Source organism: Macrosteles quadrilineatus, unplaced genomic scaffold (assembly GCF_028750875.1).
Source record: "Macrosteles quadrilineatus isolate MER2022 unplaced genomic scaffold, UCM_ALF_1.0 Scaffold_2__2_contigs__length_208266976, whole genome shotgun sequence".
Classification (NCBI taxonomy): domain Eukaryota; kingdom Metazoa; phylum Arthropoda; class Insecta; order Hemiptera; family Cicadellidae; genus Macrosteles; species Macrosteles quadrilineatus.
In genome coordinates, this window is record NW_026542595.1 from 43,000,590 (window position 1) to 43,020,543 (window position 19,954).

At 33.5% G+C, this 19,954-nt stretch overlaps 1 protein-coding gene across 2 annotated transcripts in view; it reads left to right on the forward strand.

The window, feature by feature from the left end:
• Window positions 1-19,954, forward strand: part of LOC128987865 (clathrin interactor 1) — a 36,715-nt gene that overhangs the window by 8,529 nt on the left and 8,232 nt on the right. Inside the window, exons 5-11 of one of the 2 annotated variants that reach the window (XM_054408924.1) lie at window positions 457-587; window positions 822-912; window positions 5,280-5,514; window positions 13,000-13,151; window positions 13,419-13,561; window positions 14,529-14,627; window positions 16,150-19,704. In XM_054408924.1, coding sequence (XP_054264899.1) covers window positions 457-587; window positions 822-912; window positions 5,280-5,514; window positions 13,000-13,151; window positions 13,419-13,561; window positions 14,529-14,627; window positions 16,150-18,806 — 3,508 coding nt within the window. In that variant the 3' untranslated portion in view covers window positions 18,807-19,704. Of the gene's footprint in view, window positions 1-456; window positions 588-821; window positions 913-5,279; window positions 5,515-12,999; window positions 13,152-13,418; window positions 13,562-14,528; window positions 14,628-16,149; window positions 19,705-19,954 lie in introns of those variants that run through there. The other variant, XM_054408926.1, reaches the window with a different exon arrangement.

A 19,954-nucleotide genomic window follows, 5' to 3' on the forward strand; every position in this document is an offset into this window, starting at 1 on the left:
GATAGCCTATGCAAAATGATCATAAATTCAGACTAATTCAAGAATTAATGTGTTTTTTTGCTGTTATGTATCTTTCGCTTATAGAAAGAACTATTATCACGTAAAACTTGCCCCAGTGCCCTTTTTTGGTAAATAGTTCCAATGGACATATTTTTCAATTATGTTAGATTCTTATAAAAAAATTGCTGTTCCTTTAGCTGATTCTCTTGTCCAAGCAAACCATATATTTATATGGAAATAAATCTTTTTCCAGTAAAGTGGAGGGAGATTTAAAAATTATCAGCATAATATAATTTTTTTAATGTGTTTCAAATGTTGGTTGAAATTTTCCTCTTATGAGTTTAATTAGCAGCAGCAATACTAAGAATATTTATAATCATATCAGTGAACAATGACTGTCCAGACCAATTATTTTAATTTTAGTAGAGAAATAAATTATTTGTGTTCACTGTTTAGGCATAAAGTAAAAGAGCTCATTGATTTCATTCAAGACGATGACAAGTTGCGAGAAGAAAGAAAAAAAGCCAAAAAGAACAAAGATAAATATGTGGGCATGTCAAGTGATGCCATGGGAATGCATGGCCTAGGTAAGTTAAAGCCTTTGCTTTGTTATTTAGTGATTGTTTCATTGTATGCAAATTTAATTTTATATTTATAACTTTAATCTTTTATTCTTTAGGCCTATTTATTCAGTTCTTCTTCTTCTTAAATTACTTATTCGGCGAACAACTATCAACTTAACACTAGTGCAGTTTAATAAAACCTTAACAATAACCGTTTACACAAGCATATGTTCCATATTCACTGTATTTTCATTGTAGGAGGAAATACGTGGGATGAAACACCACGATGGCGGAAGGAAGAAATCAACGAATGGGATCAGGACAGGAGAGGAGATGATTCCCCCAATAGGTAGGCCTAAGTTGTATGTTGAATACAAGGGTCAACCTAGCAATCAATCTGGTTGAACTAACTAGCCTATCTGAGTTTTGACAATCATGATTGGGACTTACTATTTTTGTACTTGATCATAAATTAGTCTCCAGATAAACTGGCTATTAAACCCGACCAAATAAGGTAATTGGAAAACAAATAGGGAACTGAGCATTGCTCGGTGGTATTTAATTTGTTAGACTAAGGAGGTTGTCTAAGCTGCTACAGCTGTGGTCTAGGTCTCCCATAGAAAATGTAATTTTCATTCAAAACAAATTAATTCCAATGATAAATATGCTCTTATAATAACATATCAAAATGTAGTATAATGTAAAATATCCCTGCCACTGCAAACCTTAACTACAGTGGATGCCTCCTATCCGGACTCCTCGGGACCGAGGCCAGTCCGGATGACAGGTTTTCCAGTTAAATCGACGTCCCCAAAAACTTGTTAAAACGGACCATTTAAATGCATAGGTACTGTATACAGTATTTGACTTGAATTTAGGAGAGCATTGTATTTAGACACGTGATCACTGGTCCCAAATCTTTCCCACAAAAACAGTCGTTTCAGTACCGCCCACTTCCTGCCGATCTAGTCTGGTTAAACCGATTTGCTGATCAAAATTGTCCGGTTAAAGTGATGTCATTTCCGCCGAGTGTAGTCCGGTTAAACCGATGTCCGGTTAAAAGGTGTCCGGATAAGAGGGAGTCTACTGTACTCTACTAAACAAAAGAATATAATTCCCAAAATATAAGATCTAAATTGATAATTTGATTTGATCTTGATTTAATTGAATTAGAAACACTATTTTACCAGGAGTTAACTATATGAAGTTGAAATTTTAAGGGGGCAATGTACCCAAAAATACTTTTTCTTTATAAATGGCCTATTTTTTTTATATTTATTTAAGTGTATCCTAGTGTAAAACTAAAAAGAAAATATGGTATGAACCCCCTCCCCCCCTTTCTCTTTCGGGCTAAGGGGGGATTAAAAAAAAACATACGTTTACGTTTTACAGCATAACTCCTTTTGTATAGCATGTATACCAATTGATTAAACTTTGTTTCAAAGCTAATAAATATACTTACAGATATAAATATATATATAAATATCTTACAGATGAACATCTTACTTATAATTACTCGATGAACATCTCCTCCCTCCTGGCTGTCTCTGTGTAAATTTGGCAACCATTCACACCACAGAGACAGCCCGGAAGAGATACTGTTCCATCGGCTTCTTCCCATAAGCCTGGTAACAGATAATGAACTTTTACCTGATATCTGTCTGTCTGCCAGGTTGTGATTTTTCCACAATTACTTGATAAGTAATAAGATTAAACCAAGTGTAGGTATTATATACCTTGGATCATTTGATAAAGCATACAAATTGTCAAAAATTTTGAAAAAAAACCCATTAAAAATGTAATTTTGAGAGTAAACAAAAATGTCAAATTTTGAAATTTAAAAGTGTCATAACTCTTGAACGGCTCAACGCATAGGTATGGGATCAACTGCAGGGTGTATATAATTCAAATATCTACAATATCTGACCAAAAAATCAATACGTCATAATGGAACAAATAATGGTTGTATGGTATACAGTACTATGGTCAGAGGCCTGGCGGCACTGTGGGTGGTCCTTAGCTCTATGCTTTAGAAAACTCATTTTTTGAGTAAACTATACATTTTTATGATTTCTTTTTGGTTTATTACCTTGCTCCAACTAGTACCCTGTTGTTATATGAGGTTTTAGACAATCAAAAGTGATTACTTTGAAAGATATTAACAAATAATGTATGGTTTGCACGAGAAAACTGAATGAAATTCTTGTAAATCTGACTATGTTTTTGAATTTTTAAGCAAACTATTGAATTTTTATCCTTTAAATCGGTTCTATACCATTGAGTATATAGTTCTCTAGTGTAATAAAGCATTTTCAAGCGTTCAAAATATCCAACTTTTAAGAAAATAAACAAATAAAGTAAGATTGCAGCAAAAATAATTTTCACTATTTTGTTAACATAAGGTTTTTAACCCATCAAATGATTGTTTTTGGTATATTCTATTTATACCGTCTTTGTGCAATTCACAAAGCCATAACCCTATTCAAAATTATCGTATTTAAGCTTTTTTGGCCATTTTTTAGTTGAAATCAGAAATTTCTTTTATGCAAAATCAATTTTTACGTAATGTTTTTAACCCATTAAATGAGTGTTTTTGGTATATGTTGTACTTGTATTTGTTTCATATACTCTTTTTGCAATTCAAAAACCTTTAATTGTATTCAAAATCATATTGTTTAAGCCAATTCTAAGCATTTCAAAGTTTAAGACGGAAATCTGTTGGACCAAATTAATTATTTTACGTAATGTTTTTCACGCATTAAATGAGTGTTTTTGGTCTATATTATCGTTTTATTCTATTTATACACTCTTTGTGCTATAATAAAAGCCATACTTTCATTTAAAATCATAGTACTTAAGCCAATATTCACTATTTCTATGTTGTACACAGTTTGGTTTCAAATTAAAATTACGTAAAAAATGCTAGTTTTTAGGCTTAGATCTGACTTTGTATGTTACATTTCAAAGTGGTTCTATCCGTTGGAATAGTGTTATGCGTTTAAACGTATTTTTAGCCTTAATTTAATACATATTTTTACTTTTTTTGGGAAAAATTGATTTTTCACGTTTGAAAAGTCAGATTTAGATGGTGTTTGGACATTTCTTAAACATAATTTCATGACGATTACAAATTAATAACTACATTTTATCTATATAGTCTTTTCCAACGTTTAAATACAAATAAAAGTTTACAACAATACCATTCGCGAGGTACACTGCTCATTGACACCCGACTCAAGGCCGACCACCCAGGAATGTGCTGACACGCATTCTTTCTAAGTCAACAAATAATAGCCTAATACATTCATAGTTTTTTCTTAAATCGGAGTTTTGGAAATGATTAAACATATACATCTTGTAGTACTCTTTATGCTGATTAAAACTCAGTTTTAACCAAAGCTGTAGGTATTGTAGTTTTAAAGTTACAGACGTTTAATGTATCCATATTTTTATTGCATTTTTTACCAAAATAATATGCTTTTCTTGACAAATACAACTGTTTCATGCTCTAAACAGTTGTGACAAATTGTTGACTAGCATTCTAATATCTTATAATATCTCTTAATCTTCCCAATCACCAAAATGCAATTAACAGTATCTTCTAACCTGATGTATTGCTAATTTTCAGTTTTTTTGAGTTTAGTTAGGTTAGGTTAGGTTAGGTTAGGTTAGGTTAGGTTAGGTGAGGTGAGGTTAGGTTACATAAGTTCCATCTTAACCTCAAATAACCTTAAAATGCATAAGGACCTGGCAGACAGACAGATATCGCGTAATAGTTCCTTATCTGTTACCAGGCTTATGGGAAGAAGCCGATGGAACAGTATCTCTTCCGGGCTGTCTCTGTGGTGTGAATGGTTGCCAAATTTACACAGAGACAGCCAGGAGGGAGGAGATGTTCATCGGAGGAGATGTCATACTTACAAGATGTTCATATCCTTACAAACTGTAGAATGGCTTTTGATATGCTATTAAAAATAGATAAGGGACATTTTATTTTAATTTTTTGACAAAATTTTGTTTATTTTTTTTATAAAAAATTTGTAAGGAGTATGGTTAACGATTTGTAAATTTCCATGCCACTGTTTGTGTACAATATATTGAAGAACATATGTACAAAATCAGACTTCTCTAGCTAAAAAAATAAAAAAGTTACAGTATGCTGTAAAACGTAATAGAAAACACTAAAAAAGAAATATGCGGGAAATCGCAAAAACACTTTGCTTCCAATAGGCACCTGAAGCAGAAAAACCAGCTGTGGACGCTTATGATAATTAATCTAAAAAACTATTTTATCTATATTTAAAATACAAAACCAATGCTTGATACTTGTTCCTAAATTGTTTAAGAAACAAAAATATTTTTTTTTTTCAAAAATTAAACTTTGGGTAGGGTACATTGCCTCCTTAATTCTAATGAAAATTTTCAGAAAAATATATAAATTACAGTTTAATTAGCAAAATTAAACAATTTACAGATTAAATGAACATAGGGCCTAATAAAAACACACTCCCCTTTAAAAAAATTTGGTTGGTAGCCAATAGCTCAAAGATTTACTTTTTAACTTATTTGGTTTTGTATATTTATATACGTTATTCTGGAAACAGGTGCTAGAGATTCTGTTGCACTTTAAAGCAAACAAATTTTCTTGATTAAGATTTTTGTTGTTGCTTTTTCTGTTTTTAGTACTTAATTACTTATCGTAATTAAATTCTTTAGTGATGCAGAGGAGAGGTATGATTCGGATCCTGACAGTTTTCCACCTCCAAGAAATATTCGCAAGTCCTCTCCTACCAAAGAATATAAAGATTCAGAAAGTATAGACTCAAGTCCACCACCTACCATAGGGAAACTCAGCTCACCTGCTAAGACTTCTGTCACCACCAAGACTCGAACCTCCACACCTACTAGACGAGTAGACCTCGGTGCGGCTGCCAACTACGGAAAATCACAGGTAATTAATTATATAGTTAGGTAGCTAAGTGTTTGCGTGGCAATCAAAAGATTGTCAGTTTCATCTGATCTTTGCCTTAAAGTATGCAGCCTGGTAGGCAATAGGCATCAAAGAAATCTACAAAGTACAAACTAATAAATTTTATTTCCTGGGGTTTCTTTTTTTGGGATCAATTCTGTACATCGAAAATCAAAGTTTTAGCCAATACAGTACTACTAAAAAGTACGAGTTTTTATATTAGTGTGTTTCAATTCGATAGCACAGTAAACAAGCTTCTAGATTTAAGAAAACTAATGTATTTGTGTTGCACTTTTTTCCAAGGATGATTCTTTTAAGATGGTATTTACTACCAAGTTTAGTTTAACTTGATTAGGTAGTGATTGTACTATAATAGTGCGGAAATATTAGATTTGCTAGTATCCACATCACTCTCTTAAATCATATTAATCTGTTCCTCTCTAAGTTGATTAAATATTTGAAAAAGCTTGACAAATGAAGAGGTCCTATGAACAAGAGCTGTTAATGGACATATATAGACAATACTCTCACAGTACCTGAGAAGTTGTTGGTGTATAGCCTTAAGACATATCCCTATTATACAGGGTGTCCCGGAACTCTCTACCAATATTTTAAGGCATTGATCCTGGGTAAGAAACGTACCTAAATATCATATTTAAATTGTCCGGAAGTCCTTAGTTACTCACACAGCCGCCATTTTGTTTTTTTCCGTTATTAATTTTTTTCTAAAGAATGGTTAAACATACGAAATGGAAACTTTGCACGAACATTTATGACAACGAGACAAAGCTACAAAAAAATTATGAAGATTTTTCAAATTCATAAAACAAAATGGCGGCCATTTAAAATTTTCTTTCTTAAATACCTCAATAACCATTGATTTTACAAAAATTTTAAATGGCCGCCATTTTGTTTTATGAATTTGAAAAATCGTGATAATTTTTTGGTAGCTTTGTCTAGTTGTCATAAATGTTTGTGCAAAGTAGGGGTGTGCGAGTAGTGATTTTTTAGTTCGAGTCGAGTCGAGTCGAGTATTTAGTTATTTTTTCGAGTATCGAGTAATTTCGAGCGAGTAATTACGTAAGTGCTGAATTCATTCAAGCACTTAAAAACAATGTTCAAAACAACTGGTAAGTATATATATAGTTACTAGGTACCTGTTTAGTGTGATTTTACTTAATAAAAGCAATGCATTAGGTCCATTTTCATAAAATAAAGTTGTCCTATACCCCAAATGTTAAGTAATAATTTTGTTTTCTTTATTTTTTTTACCTGATTTTTGTATCCAATTCTATTTAGAACAGTACACATTTACGTTAACCTATTACATGACAGATTTGTGTGAACCTAACCTCACCTACATATTTTCTAATATATATGCATTTTTAATCCTATCCATCCTACCATACCATATCAATAAGATATCTATGGAGAACTATATAGCATTAATAAAAGTACTGTAATGGATTAAATGATATAAGAATTAAACCAGAAAATACATGTAATAAAACAATGTACACGTCTACATTTAATATAAATGTATTGGCCTACATTTATGTTACACACACTTGAACACAGTTGTTTACAGTGTAAAACAGTCTTTCTTCTCGTAATATCAATATCTATTATCTAGCAATCAATAACAGTGATTCATAAGGCCAAATAATAGTGACTTTAATGACAAAATAAGTTCCAGTTATTTAATATCCAGTCAATATTAGGCTTGATTGGAATATTTTGTAGGCTACCCAAAACAACATGATAAATACTGGTTGAGTAAAATTATGAAAATGAATTTGACATTAATGAAAAAAGAAAAAGAGAATATAACTCAATTTGAGTTAATACATTTTATACACACTACAAGTACAAGTCAATATCTAAAAAGTATACATATTGTAGTTCTTCAACACCTAAACCTTAATAGACCCTAATTAATAACATGGGACGAGAACAGAATCAATTAGCTTAACTTTGATTTGAATTGTGGTCCAGATAAATCTTAAGTTAATGCGCTAAAACCAGTAGACCAATTTCTGCAATAAGCCTTAACATTTTTAAATTGAAGAGAAAAATGAACAAAGTTGGTGTATCCTCTCAATGTAAGGTAAGTTGTTCCTAAATAAGACAGTTCATGTATTAGTAAAGAGAAATAAGATATTGTAGCCATATAGGCCTAAACAAACAACAAAAACTTGGAATCAATATTTATAGAGTCAAAACAACTTAATAAAGGTAAATATAATAGGCCTACTTTGAATTACAAAAAAAAAAACTAATTGCACTATTAGGAACAAGAAGTAAGATATTGTAGCCATTTAGGCCTAAGCAAACAACAAAGACTTAGAATCAATAATCATAAAGAGTCAAATAAACTTAATATAGGCAAATATAATGGGCCTACTTTGAATTACAAAAAAAACTAATTGCACTATTAGGAACAAGAGATAAGATATTGTAGCCATTTAGGCCTAAGCAAACAACAAAGACTTAGAATCAATAATCATAAAGAGTCAAATAAACTTAATATAGGCAAATATAATGGGCCTACTTTGAATTACAAAAAAAACTAATTGCACTATTAGGAACAAGAGATAAGATATTGTAGCCATTTAGGCCTAAGCAAACAACAAAGACTTAGAATCAATAATCATAAAGAGTCAAATAAACTTAATATAGGCAAATATAATGGGCCTACTTTGAATTACAAAAAAATTCATTGCACTATTAGGAACAAGAAATAAGATATTGTAGCCATTTAGGCCTAAGCAAACAACAAAGACTTAGAATCAATAATCATAAAGAGTCAAATAAACTTAATAATATAGGCAAATATAATGGGCCTACTTTGAATTACAAAAAAAAACTAATTGCACTATTAGGAACAAGAAATAAGATATTGTAGCCATTTAGGCCTAAGCAAACAACAAAGACTTAGAATCAATAATCATAAAGAGTCAAATAAACTTAATATAGGTAAATATAATGGGCCTACTTTGAATTACAAAAAAGATAATTGCACTGGAAGTTTAGGTAAATGTAGTTAGCCTCACGTAAAAAACATCTAAGGCTATAAAATAACAAATTTAAGTAAGTTGTGGTAACATTGGTAACTAAGTTAGATGTTGTGGTGCAAAAACACTAGTTCACTTATATGTTCTTGTTTCAATCTGCGACGCCGTTCACTTACTACGTTTCCGGCACTGGAAAAAACTCGCTCACTCTCAACCTCAGTCGCTGGTACACCCAAGTACATTTTGGCTATAGGTGCCAAGAAGGAATACATGCAAGCATTCATCTTCCACCACTTGCATGGATCTTCCTTTAAGTCTATTGTGGGAGAAGATAGAAAAGCATCAACTTGATTTGATATGGCTACTGATGTTACTACGCATGTTGGTGTTCCGGACCGGCTTTGGAAGTGATGCCATAAAGAAAAAGTCTGGTCCTGGTCCTGGTCCTGGGTACCTAAAAAAAGATAGGCCTATCAAACTAAAATAACATTTATTAAAGCTAAATGAAATATGTGCACAATAGGTCTCCAAACATAAGTTACTCTTTCAGAAACTTTCTTAATACTGAGTGGAAGTCATTTTAGGTCCGATATTTTATCAGTAAATAATAAATCCTTTAAGTGAAATAACAATAATAATAAATAGCTAAACCTAATTGAAACAAAATTTAATTAGGCCTACATTGTGTATTGTAATTGTAATACAATGTTTTTCGCTTAATGCATTTAAGTGGTAAAAGTTAAATCGTACTAGTTAAAAAAATTTAATTGTCAAAATTATATTAAAGTTTAATTTTATTGTATTTGAAATAATATTTGTATAGGCCAAAACAGAATAAAGTAATCAAAATTACTAAAACAAACCTTTCTGGGTTTCACAGCTTTCCTCCCCTGTAGCTGCTGTAGATGAACTGGACATAGACTCTTTTTGTTTTAATTTTTCTAGTTGCCTGACAGCTTCATTTTGAAGCAAGTCTTTTGCTACTCTTTTATGTTCATCGTCAAGGATCACTGTCTTATACCGGGGATCAATGGTCATTGCCAATACATATTCTTTTTTCATTAAATATTGTCCATCAGGAAATCTTGACTTAATAGATTTTTCAAGGGCTCTAGCAAACATCAGTCCTTTCTTACCAGCCTGAATGTAGTTTCTCAGAACAGCTTTTATCCCATCGAGGATGGGCAAGACTGAAGACAGGGTAGGAAGAGCACTGCTAGAGGCTGCAGTAGTGGCACTCTCCAGAGGTTTGAGAATAATTACATACCCCTCAGCTAATTCCCACTCATTTGAGTTTAAATTTTCAATTTTTTCAACATTTGCCAAATCTGCTGAGAGAGGTTGTTTTAATTCAATCAACCGCGACAGCATGTGAAACTCACTGTTCCAGCGAGTTTCACAGTCCTGTACTAAATGGAGGGGTTGCAGTCCCAATTGCAGTTGCAGTTTATTTAGTCTTGATTGGGCAGTTGAACTGTGTTTATAGTGGCCGACTATAGCTCTGGCCTTGGAGAGCATCTTTAACATGCCAGTCACATCTTTCTTGGCATCATTTAATGCTAGCTGTAAGGTATGGGCAAAGCATCTGAAGTGGGTCCAATCTTCAACGAGTGTCATAGCAGAGACCATGTTTGAGGCGTTGTCAGTCAAACCGAATATACGAACTGTTTGAGGCCTGAGTCCATATTGTTGTTCAACAATTTGTTTTAATTTGCCGGCAATGTTCCTTCCATTGTGCTCGTCTTCAAAGTGCGCATTAGCCAAACAGTGAGTCTTTAGACTGAAGCTGTCATCAACAAAGTGAGCGTTTACTGATAAAAACGAATCATTGGCAGACGATGTCCACAAATCTGAAGAAATGGCCACTGAATTTAAACCCTTTTCCAAATTAGTTTTTATGTCTTCCTCAACTCTGTTTTTTGTTGATAAATAAAGTTCTGGAATCAAGCTCCGCGAAAATGTTGTTCTGCATGGAACCTTATATTTAGGCTCAACTAATTTCATTAGATCAATAAAGCCTTCCTCCTGCACAAGGCTATAAGGATGTAGACTTTTTGCCATCCACCTAGTGATGGAATTCGTTATTAATTTTGCCTTTGGGTGATGTGGTGGCCACTTTTCCCCACTAGTCAATAGATCATTAATCTTAGGTTGCTTAAAATAGGAAAGTTTCGGCTGTTTTGTCAACTTTTTGTTTTCGGATTGCTTTTGCTCATTAATGTACTCTTTGTAGATATCAGGGTGCTTCCCCTCTAAATGTCGTATCATCGAAGTGGTCGAGCCAGTTTTGAGCTTTAAAACATCACCACACTTATTACATTTACCTTCAGCAGGATTCAAGCCACTTCTTTGGAAATATTTCCAAACGACAGCAATCTGACGTTTAGTTCGGCCTAGGCCTAGGCTTGAGTCGGAAGTAGGCCTATTACTATTACTAGGCCTAGTACTAGTACTACTTGTACTCGGTAGCGGGGAAGGGTCGTCCACATCAAATTCCTCCATATTTCAACAGTAATATATCACAATGTCCTATCTAAAATCCTAGAAACTAAAGCTAACACAGTCAGAATAACACAAGACACTTTAACTTAACTAATTTACAGGGAACCGGCATTTCGTTATGAGTTTGAAATGTGAATGAATAGTATTAGTATTGAGAAGAACATGAAATAAAACAAAACAGGCTGCCTGCTGGCGCAGACTGATTTTTTTTTAATCACTTCAGTCAGTCGGTTACAGTCCAGAGGGAGTCCACAGACGACCAAGGACAAAGAGGAAGTTTATCCATTCAATTGAAGTATATGTTTTATAACAAGCAAATATCCATAAACTGTTGTTACTTTTCGTTTCCATTAAAGGTTATGTTAACTATTATAGATAGTGATATGAATATTATAATGGATGTATAATATTTGACGGGTCCCTAAAACCTCGTTTGTTTATTAACATAAAAATAAAAAGTAAAGGTTACTGCCATAGACTAACCGACACAAGTAGACTTCTCTTCCCATTGCAAATTTGGAAGCTTTTTTTGTATCTAGTTCATGTCCAGTGACACTGGGCGCTAGTGCTGACGAAACTTTATTTTAATGATTCTAGGGTTAAGGTTTATTATTTGTGCTTTACTGTTTAGGGGATGAGTTATTGTTGATGATTAGATAGTTTTATTTGGTTAAACGAGGTTTTAAATGACAAATATAAGAAGAAACAAATTGTAAACCAAACACAACCTCTACAGTGCACCGGACAGAACTAACAATACAGTACCATTTTCTTCAGCTGATCCATAAACAGGTATAATGAATGTCCTTTATAACAAATCGCGTCACAAAAATAACCAACTTTTTTGTCCTTGGAAAAAACCACTGAGCTATAATTCTAACTGGAGGTAGCACTGAATGTCAAAGATGCGTGTCGCCAGCCGCCATGTTTGCGTGAGGTGTGAGTTATAAGAAGCCATGTTATTGGATAAGAAAACTCACTTCTATACCAACCTAGTTATAGAAGCCATGTTATTGGATAAAAAAAAACTCACTGCTATACCAACCTAACAAAATCAGCGACACGCTTTTGACAGACTTCTGCCATGGCAGTGCCTCCAGTTATATTTTTAGCTCAGTGGATAAAACCAAGCGTCGTCACTCTTCTGTAGTTTTGCCTTTCGTTTCGTCGACCGTCGTCTGTTCTCCATGTCATGACGTTTTCAATGAAAAAGTAGTTCCTTAAGTATAATACACTTTATGAGTTTTTAATCAATTTTTGATAAAGTAAAAGTGGTTTAAAATTAAGTTATTTCAAGAGTAATTAATAAACTAAACTAAAAATGGGTACTTACCTTGAAAATTGAATAATTCTATGTGTGTAGGATTTGTAGCCGTATCTACTGTAGTCATCTTCTTCCGTGAATCGCAATGCGTTAGACGTTAGACCTTCAGTATCAGTATCAATTGTTGATGAATAGGTGAATGACGAAAAGGGGTTAGGAATAAAACTCCATAAAGATAATGTGTTATTTTCTTACTAATATTGGTACGAAAATCTGTTTAATACAAAAACAAAATGCAGTTTATATACTCCTTCTCCAAAACTATTACTACTCGATTAAAACTCGAGTAGTTTTAAAAGCATCGAGCCGAGTTCGAGTAGTTTACTACTCGAATAACTACTCGAACGTTTCGAGTACTCGCACACCCCTAGTGCAAAGTTTCCATTTCGTATGTTTAACCATTCTTTAGAAAAAAATTAATAACAAAAAAAAAACAAAATGGCGGCTGTGTGAGTAACTAAGGACTTCCGGACAGTTTAAATATGATATTTAGTTATGCTTCTTACCCAGGAGCAATGCCCTAAAATATTGGTAGAGAGTTCCGGGACACCCTGTATATATTAGTAACATTGCTCATACTTCTTGTGGTAATTTGTTACTCAAGTAGGCATTTCATAACGTACACAGGTGCAGCAAACAAACGCACCCAAAAATGACTTACTTGGTCTGTCTACTGAGTCTGCAACTCCTGCTGATGATTTGTTCAATCCCCGAGCATCAGACACCTCTCAGAGTTTCGGCGACTTCTCCAGTGCTTTTGGCAATAATGACAATACAAGGTAACAATTATTATTTCTTTAGTCATTAAATGTCAAACGAATATTATTACCTCATAACAGAATTTTAATTTTATCAGTTCTTTCAGTAACTTGATTGTATAATTATTTTACTGAAAATTATTCACTTTTAAAACTTCATCAATGTTTTAGACTTCTGCAGTCTAGTTAGCATAAAGTTACTTGTAAGGAATGATAAATCTAAATATCGTAACACATAATGATCCAATTTTGTGACTTATATTTAAAATGTTTTATTATTTTTTACAGCAATTCCAAGGGAGATGAATTTGCCGATTTTACCTCAGCCTTTAGTAGTAAACCTTCAGAAGTGACCATTCCACCTGTGAGTGCTCCAGTCTTTACTCAGTCTTCCAATGTGCCTACATTCATAAGTAATGGAAAACCTCCAGGTAATGCCTACAGTCATGATCTATACACTGTTCTTCTATTTAATAATAATGTATCTATTTCTGCTAGAATTAAGTGCATGGCATGACAACTTGAGTATGCACATGAAGAGATAATTCTTAAAGAACAAGAAACCAAAGTTAAGTGTTGGGTGTGTTGTGCTAGCCTAGTGGTTAGCGTCTCAGACTTGGGTGCGGGAGGGACGGGCTCAATTCCCATCCGCAAAACATTTAATGGGTTTGGATCGCTTTTCCTGAAAAGCGCCTTACTTTACTTCATAACAAAAATACCTCTAACGTAGACACAAGAAAAAAAAACTTAATGGTACATTATTGAAGCATGTAAATAAAATAAACAAATAAAGTAAAAATAAAATTATTCCATCAGAGATTTTTGGGATTAATGTACTTGTCAAAACTAAGTGTCAGGCGTTTGAAAAGTCATTTCATTTTTAAATACAAAGCTAGTTTCAATTTTTAGGATACTTACATACGTTTTTAGAAGGATAACAGGTGGATTTATGGTTAGATATAACATGCTTTTTTTATGTCATCGGTAGTTTTAGGATAAGCGGAGAACCAAATTTAGGGCTTTCCGCCATTCCAAAGGCAAACACCTGATATGTGTTCATCTGTTATTTATGATGGCTAATTTAGGCTATACCAAAATATGAAAATCATGTACAAGTTATATGATAAGGCTTAAAATTCAATAATAAAATTTGTATTTTGCTTTTGGTTATTTAATAAAAAAAAGAAAATAACAACTATAGGCTACAAAAAAAAAAAAAAATTACAATTATTATTACAAATAAATTAGCTGTCTAAAAAATATTTGATTTCTTTATAAAGTTAATTGACCTAAAATATTGCTAGCTTCTGCTATATCCCCATGTGTATCCCAGCCGTCTTTGACATAATACCTTTTATTTTAATGTTTAACACATCTGTAATATTCTATTGTTTGTAGTGATTCAACCCTCCAACACAGACCTGTTATTGGGGCTCAGCTCACCCTCTGTGTCCATGTCTCCTGTCAACCCTCTAGACGACTTGGCTCCATTACAAGGTAAGCCCATTGACATTCTGACGTTTGTGCTAGAATTATACTGAAGTAGGATAGAAAAAAAGTTAATTTCCCCTGAAATATTGAACATTTTGAAAAACTTACAGAATTTAGTGGGAATCAAACTGATTGCCAATGATTTATCTATTGTAAAAAAAGAGGAGTGCGAGCAGCTTGATTACTAAGCTGAGCCGAGCAGAATGCATAGGATAAAAGTTTGACTTATCGAAGAACAATAGAAAATTGAGTTTAGCCAAGGTTAGACTTTTGTAATCAATAAAAGCCTGTGCAGAGATTGCACTTTTGTAAATTCTTAATGTCGCTACAAGAGCGAGAGACGATCCAATTTTAACTATTGTTTAAGGTGTTTGTAATTTTGTCGGGCAGTCATAAGATACGATGAGGATATTTCTGCAAATATGCAGGACATGGCAACAATTTTGCTGCGATTGTAGGAGACAACGATGGTGTCTTTGCACCTGCGGGAGATGATTATGATATGGTAAAGCTAAATTGCATTTTCAAAAGAAGGATTGTTAATTTATTTTATAACTACTACTAGTGATGGTCAATCCAGGAATTTCAAATCTCAAATCCGAATCCTAAAAATATTGAATCTCGAATCTTTGTATCTCAAGTCCCAAAAATAATTACAAATGGGCTTAGGGTGATTAAAAAAGCAAGAATGCAATAGGAACCATTTAAAAATAAATATTACACTAACCATAAATGACTACTCTTTGCATGAAAAGTTAGGTAATTACTTTTGACACACTGCAAAATAACAGATAACTAATAACAAGATAATAACTAATAACAATAACAATAATAATAATAATAGATAACAATAAATAGACAACAATAACAATAATAATAATAGACTAATAACAAAATAACAGATAGGTTAAATCTTTTAACCTATTAACCTAAATCGAACGGTCGGTCGGTATACTTTATTTGGATGGCAAATACTCATAAGACAAATATAAGGTACATTCCTATTTTGTTGACAGTTCAAATGTTGTTGTAGATAAAACTCACAACATGTTTCGCCTTTTCAGGCATCGTCAGGTGATTTCCTAACAAGAATGTTTGGTCTTCATCCATGATAGAGTCGTCAAAAAACATTTAAACAAATACACAAACATAATGCACAACACAATACATTTTGGCAATTTTCTTGACCTTAGCAATTGTGACCATTTCTGATAACGTTAACATCCCTCGTATTTGTAATCACTTAGCTGATACTACTACTTCCTGACGCATTATCTACTTTGGTAATCCCCATAATAATCCGAGATTCCTGTTCCACAGAGTACTTAAACTAATTAAATCGCATTAAAAAACCTGAAACTAAAATTTCTTAAAACTCTCCAGCTATTAGGTTTTTACACCCCTAGTGTTTATATGTAACGGGTACAGTAGTTACTTTACCATGGCAACAGTTGTATTTCTCTCTAAGATAAAGTGAGAAAGAATTTATAGACAGTTGATCGAATCCAGCTAGTTTTTCCACTTTCAGCTGAAGGGGATCATCTTGTGATGGCGACAAAAAAGATTCTACAAGTCCTGAATGAAGATAAAGATTGTGCAGTTCTGTTGGAGCAGCTGATTTCTTGTTTGCCAGGACCTCTTACAACACAGAAGATGGATGGAACTGACTCTTCTGCCTATGACTGGGACAACTACACTGAGCGATGCTATGGCAAACTGCTGTCACAAGTCTTGCAGCATTTCAAAGCTGACTGGGCTAGGAATAGGCTTTTGAATAATTTGCACAAATTGTTTGTTGTTGAAAGCGGATCAGAAGCTATGCTGTACGAGAGTTTAACTGCTCTTTGTGACGGAATGAATGATTGTAAAGGCCCATGTTTGAAACTGACATTTATTTTGAATACACTCGAGAATGTTATAAAGAGTGACTTTATTACTTCTGCTGTAATATCTGCCTCTAAACGAGCTTGTAATAACGATGCTGTATCTGATGTGTTTATAACTCTCCACTGGGAAAACTTGGTACAGTTGTTGGTCTCTTTGCCATCACGCATTTCCAACAAGTTGAAGGGTAAAATTGACAGGTGTTTTACTGTTGAAGTCCATGTTAAGAACATTCTAGTTCATGTTGCCAAGTGTCTTGTTTACTTGCATCTGATCAGACAGAGCATCTCTGTAAATGTGAAACCCGTTGCGATCCTGTTAAGCCGAACTATTGCATCTCACAAGCTGAGTAATTCCTTTGCTGATTTCTTGAAACTTTTAAACTCATGGTGTCTTGAAAGAGGGGATCAGTTTTGTGCCTTACTAAACAATATTTTGATGAATCTAGAACCAAGCAGTGTTGATACAACGGCAATCCTAATCCTGAAGACTTGCTCTGAAAAATCTGTTTTGAAAATGATGAGTCCAGATTGTCTTTCTATCTCCTCCTGGAACTACACCATCTGTAAGAAAATTCCATTCATGACGTTTCATGATGAGCCTCAAGTAATAACAAATTTGATCGCATTCCTTGGAAATGCAACCAGATGTTCAAAACTGAAGGACACTGACAATAGCCTCAGTTCTAAAGACCTCCTGCCGACCGTGTTACTACAGTTGATTACTGTTTGGAGTGATAAGACAGCAATGCTCCACACTCCACAAGAACAACATTTGTATCTTTCGAAAATGCTTGTTGTCGGGATCAATTATCTGTATAACTACATGGAAATACCTTTGAACGACTCACTCAAAAACGAGTTACAGCTTAAGATGTTCAAAGGGATGCCTTCACACCTTGAAAATACTACTGAAAGTGTTCGAATCATGGGTATGATTACGGCTGAGTGTGTGGTGTACACTTTAAACAGTATGGTTGAAAATAAGGAACATAAATTTAATCTTCAGTTTGATTTTTCTAAGGTCTCAAAGGATAATACAGCTATTGTTGACACGATCAAACACATGAGTGGTTTTAAGTTCAATGAAAATAATATCAATTTTTCAAATGGAGATGATCTACTTTGTAAAATGATTACTGAGGTTGAAAGAGAAACCAATTTAGTAGGTAACATTTGTGCAATAGATGTTGGAAAGACAAACAAGTTGATAAAGGATCTTGTTGAGGAAGTTGAAGATGCAAATTCAGAATTGGACAGTGATGATGACTTTACTCCATATGATACATCCATTGACATTAAAGTGGCAGTTAGTAAGAGGCCAAAGTACCTGAGAGACCTAATTGAAGGTTTTAAAGAAGAAAATGATATAGATGTTTGGATCGGCTCCTTAGAGGTGTGCGAAGAACTAGTATACAAACAACTTCCAGAAGATGATGTCACATTAGGGATTGATTTATTAGACATTCTTCTATGTCTAGAAAAGAAAACTCACTGTACAAATTTTGATGACTTGAGGTTTTCTAGTGCTGTTGCCATAATTGTTGTTTATCCTGAAAAAGGTGCTCATTATCTTTGTAAACAATTTCATGAAGATTTCGGAAAGTATTCTATAGCTCAAAGAATGTTGATGTTAGATATTTTATCAGCGTCTGCCAAAATTCTTTCATCTCCCAAGTCCAACGAGAAGAAAACCTGTATTAAAGATATAGAGGTGAAACAAAGTACCAATGATCCAGATTGGTATAGTGTAGTAAAAACAAGAATTGAAAGTCACACAAGAAAATTTTGTCAGTCTAAAAAACAACCTGCTTTCTACAGTGAAAACAAGTTTTCAAATGTCGCCGGTTCATTTATCTTCCCACTTCTACGTGGAAAAGGAAGGACAACACCAGGAATAGTTTACAGGCAGGGTTCAGATCAAGTCCCTCACGAAGAATGTAGTTTATTGCTTGTGCATTTTCTGAGAAGCTGTGCTGTGATTGTGGCGTGTTCAGTGAATGCCCCGGCAGCAGCTCGGATGGGGAAGGAGTTGCTGGAGGCGACATGGAGCTTGAGGTTCCACCAGGAGGCGAGAGTGAGAGAGGCAGTAATAGCCTGCTTGGCTGCCGTAGTCATGGCAGTGCCTGTGTCAAGGATCACCTCAGACATGTACGATGAGATGATGGAGGCTAGGATGTGGTTGGACGATATCATCAACTCTCAAGGCATTGTCGGTGGCCGCAGTTGTGAGGTGGATCAACAATGTCGATCCTTCGCAGCTCAGGTTGCCTTGATCATCGGCAACTCTTTGATCAATTGAGTTATGAGGCTTAGCACAACAGCAAAACTTATTTTCAGTTATATTTTTCATTCATAAATTGTCGTAGGGCTGAAGTCTTACATAATAGGTAACTCTGTATAAGATTTTGAGTGTTGATTATGAGGTTTAAGATTTTAAATGGTCAAACATTAATAATACACAATGTGTGAGTCTGCTAACCTAAAATACTGTTGACGCAACTATCCAAGAAAAATAATTTCAGTAATATTTATTAATTGATATATGGAATTTTAACTAGGTCAGATTGTTAAAGCAACCCGGATAAATTACAGTTTAAAGCACTATGTGTTAACAATGAACTAACAATATACCTTTAATTAAGCCTCTAAACATTATCTATTGTCTAATACGCACAATTGCGTAATCTAACAAGGACCAATAACAAAAAATTATAATGTAGACACTGTAATTCATTTTTGTATAAAATCATTTTATAACAGTAGAAGTTCCAAAAAAGGATTTCTTTATAACAGATTTGATGTGAAAGTCATTAAAAGGACCCTTTGTTGTGGATCTGTCATCTTGCTGTCCTGTTTCTCTTATTTTGCATCTCTAAATATTAACCTTTTAACATATTAGTTTTCTTTTGAGTTTGGTTCAGGTGCAGATTAAACATATAAATCACAGAAAGGTTCTGATGGTCATTTATTGTCTATAAAAATATTTGTATAGTCTTGTTTGTTTTTAAAGTTTTTAAGCCAGTTTTACACTTTGTTAAAGACCTGTTGATGTTTTTACCAAGATTTGTTTCACTGGCCATGGTGTACATATACTCTCTAGGTAATGCTGTAAATGATTTGGCACTTCATAACTGTATACATTTAATAAATCATTACAATTATTATGTGTACCTAGGCTAATAAAATAGCTTTTTTTACAAAAGGTTTAGATTCTCTTATTTATTACCATAAACTAACTCTGGTAAATCGAACCTAAAACTGGTAAAACTTGTTCAAGTAATATAATTTTCAATAGCATCAACATTATTTTTGTTTTATTTAATTTTACTGTAATTTTGTTAGTTTAATCTAAGTAATTTTAAATATGAAAATTACCATGAGTATACCACCACATTAATATAAAGCTCATTTTAAAAGTGATGATACATTTATAATTAATTATGTCAC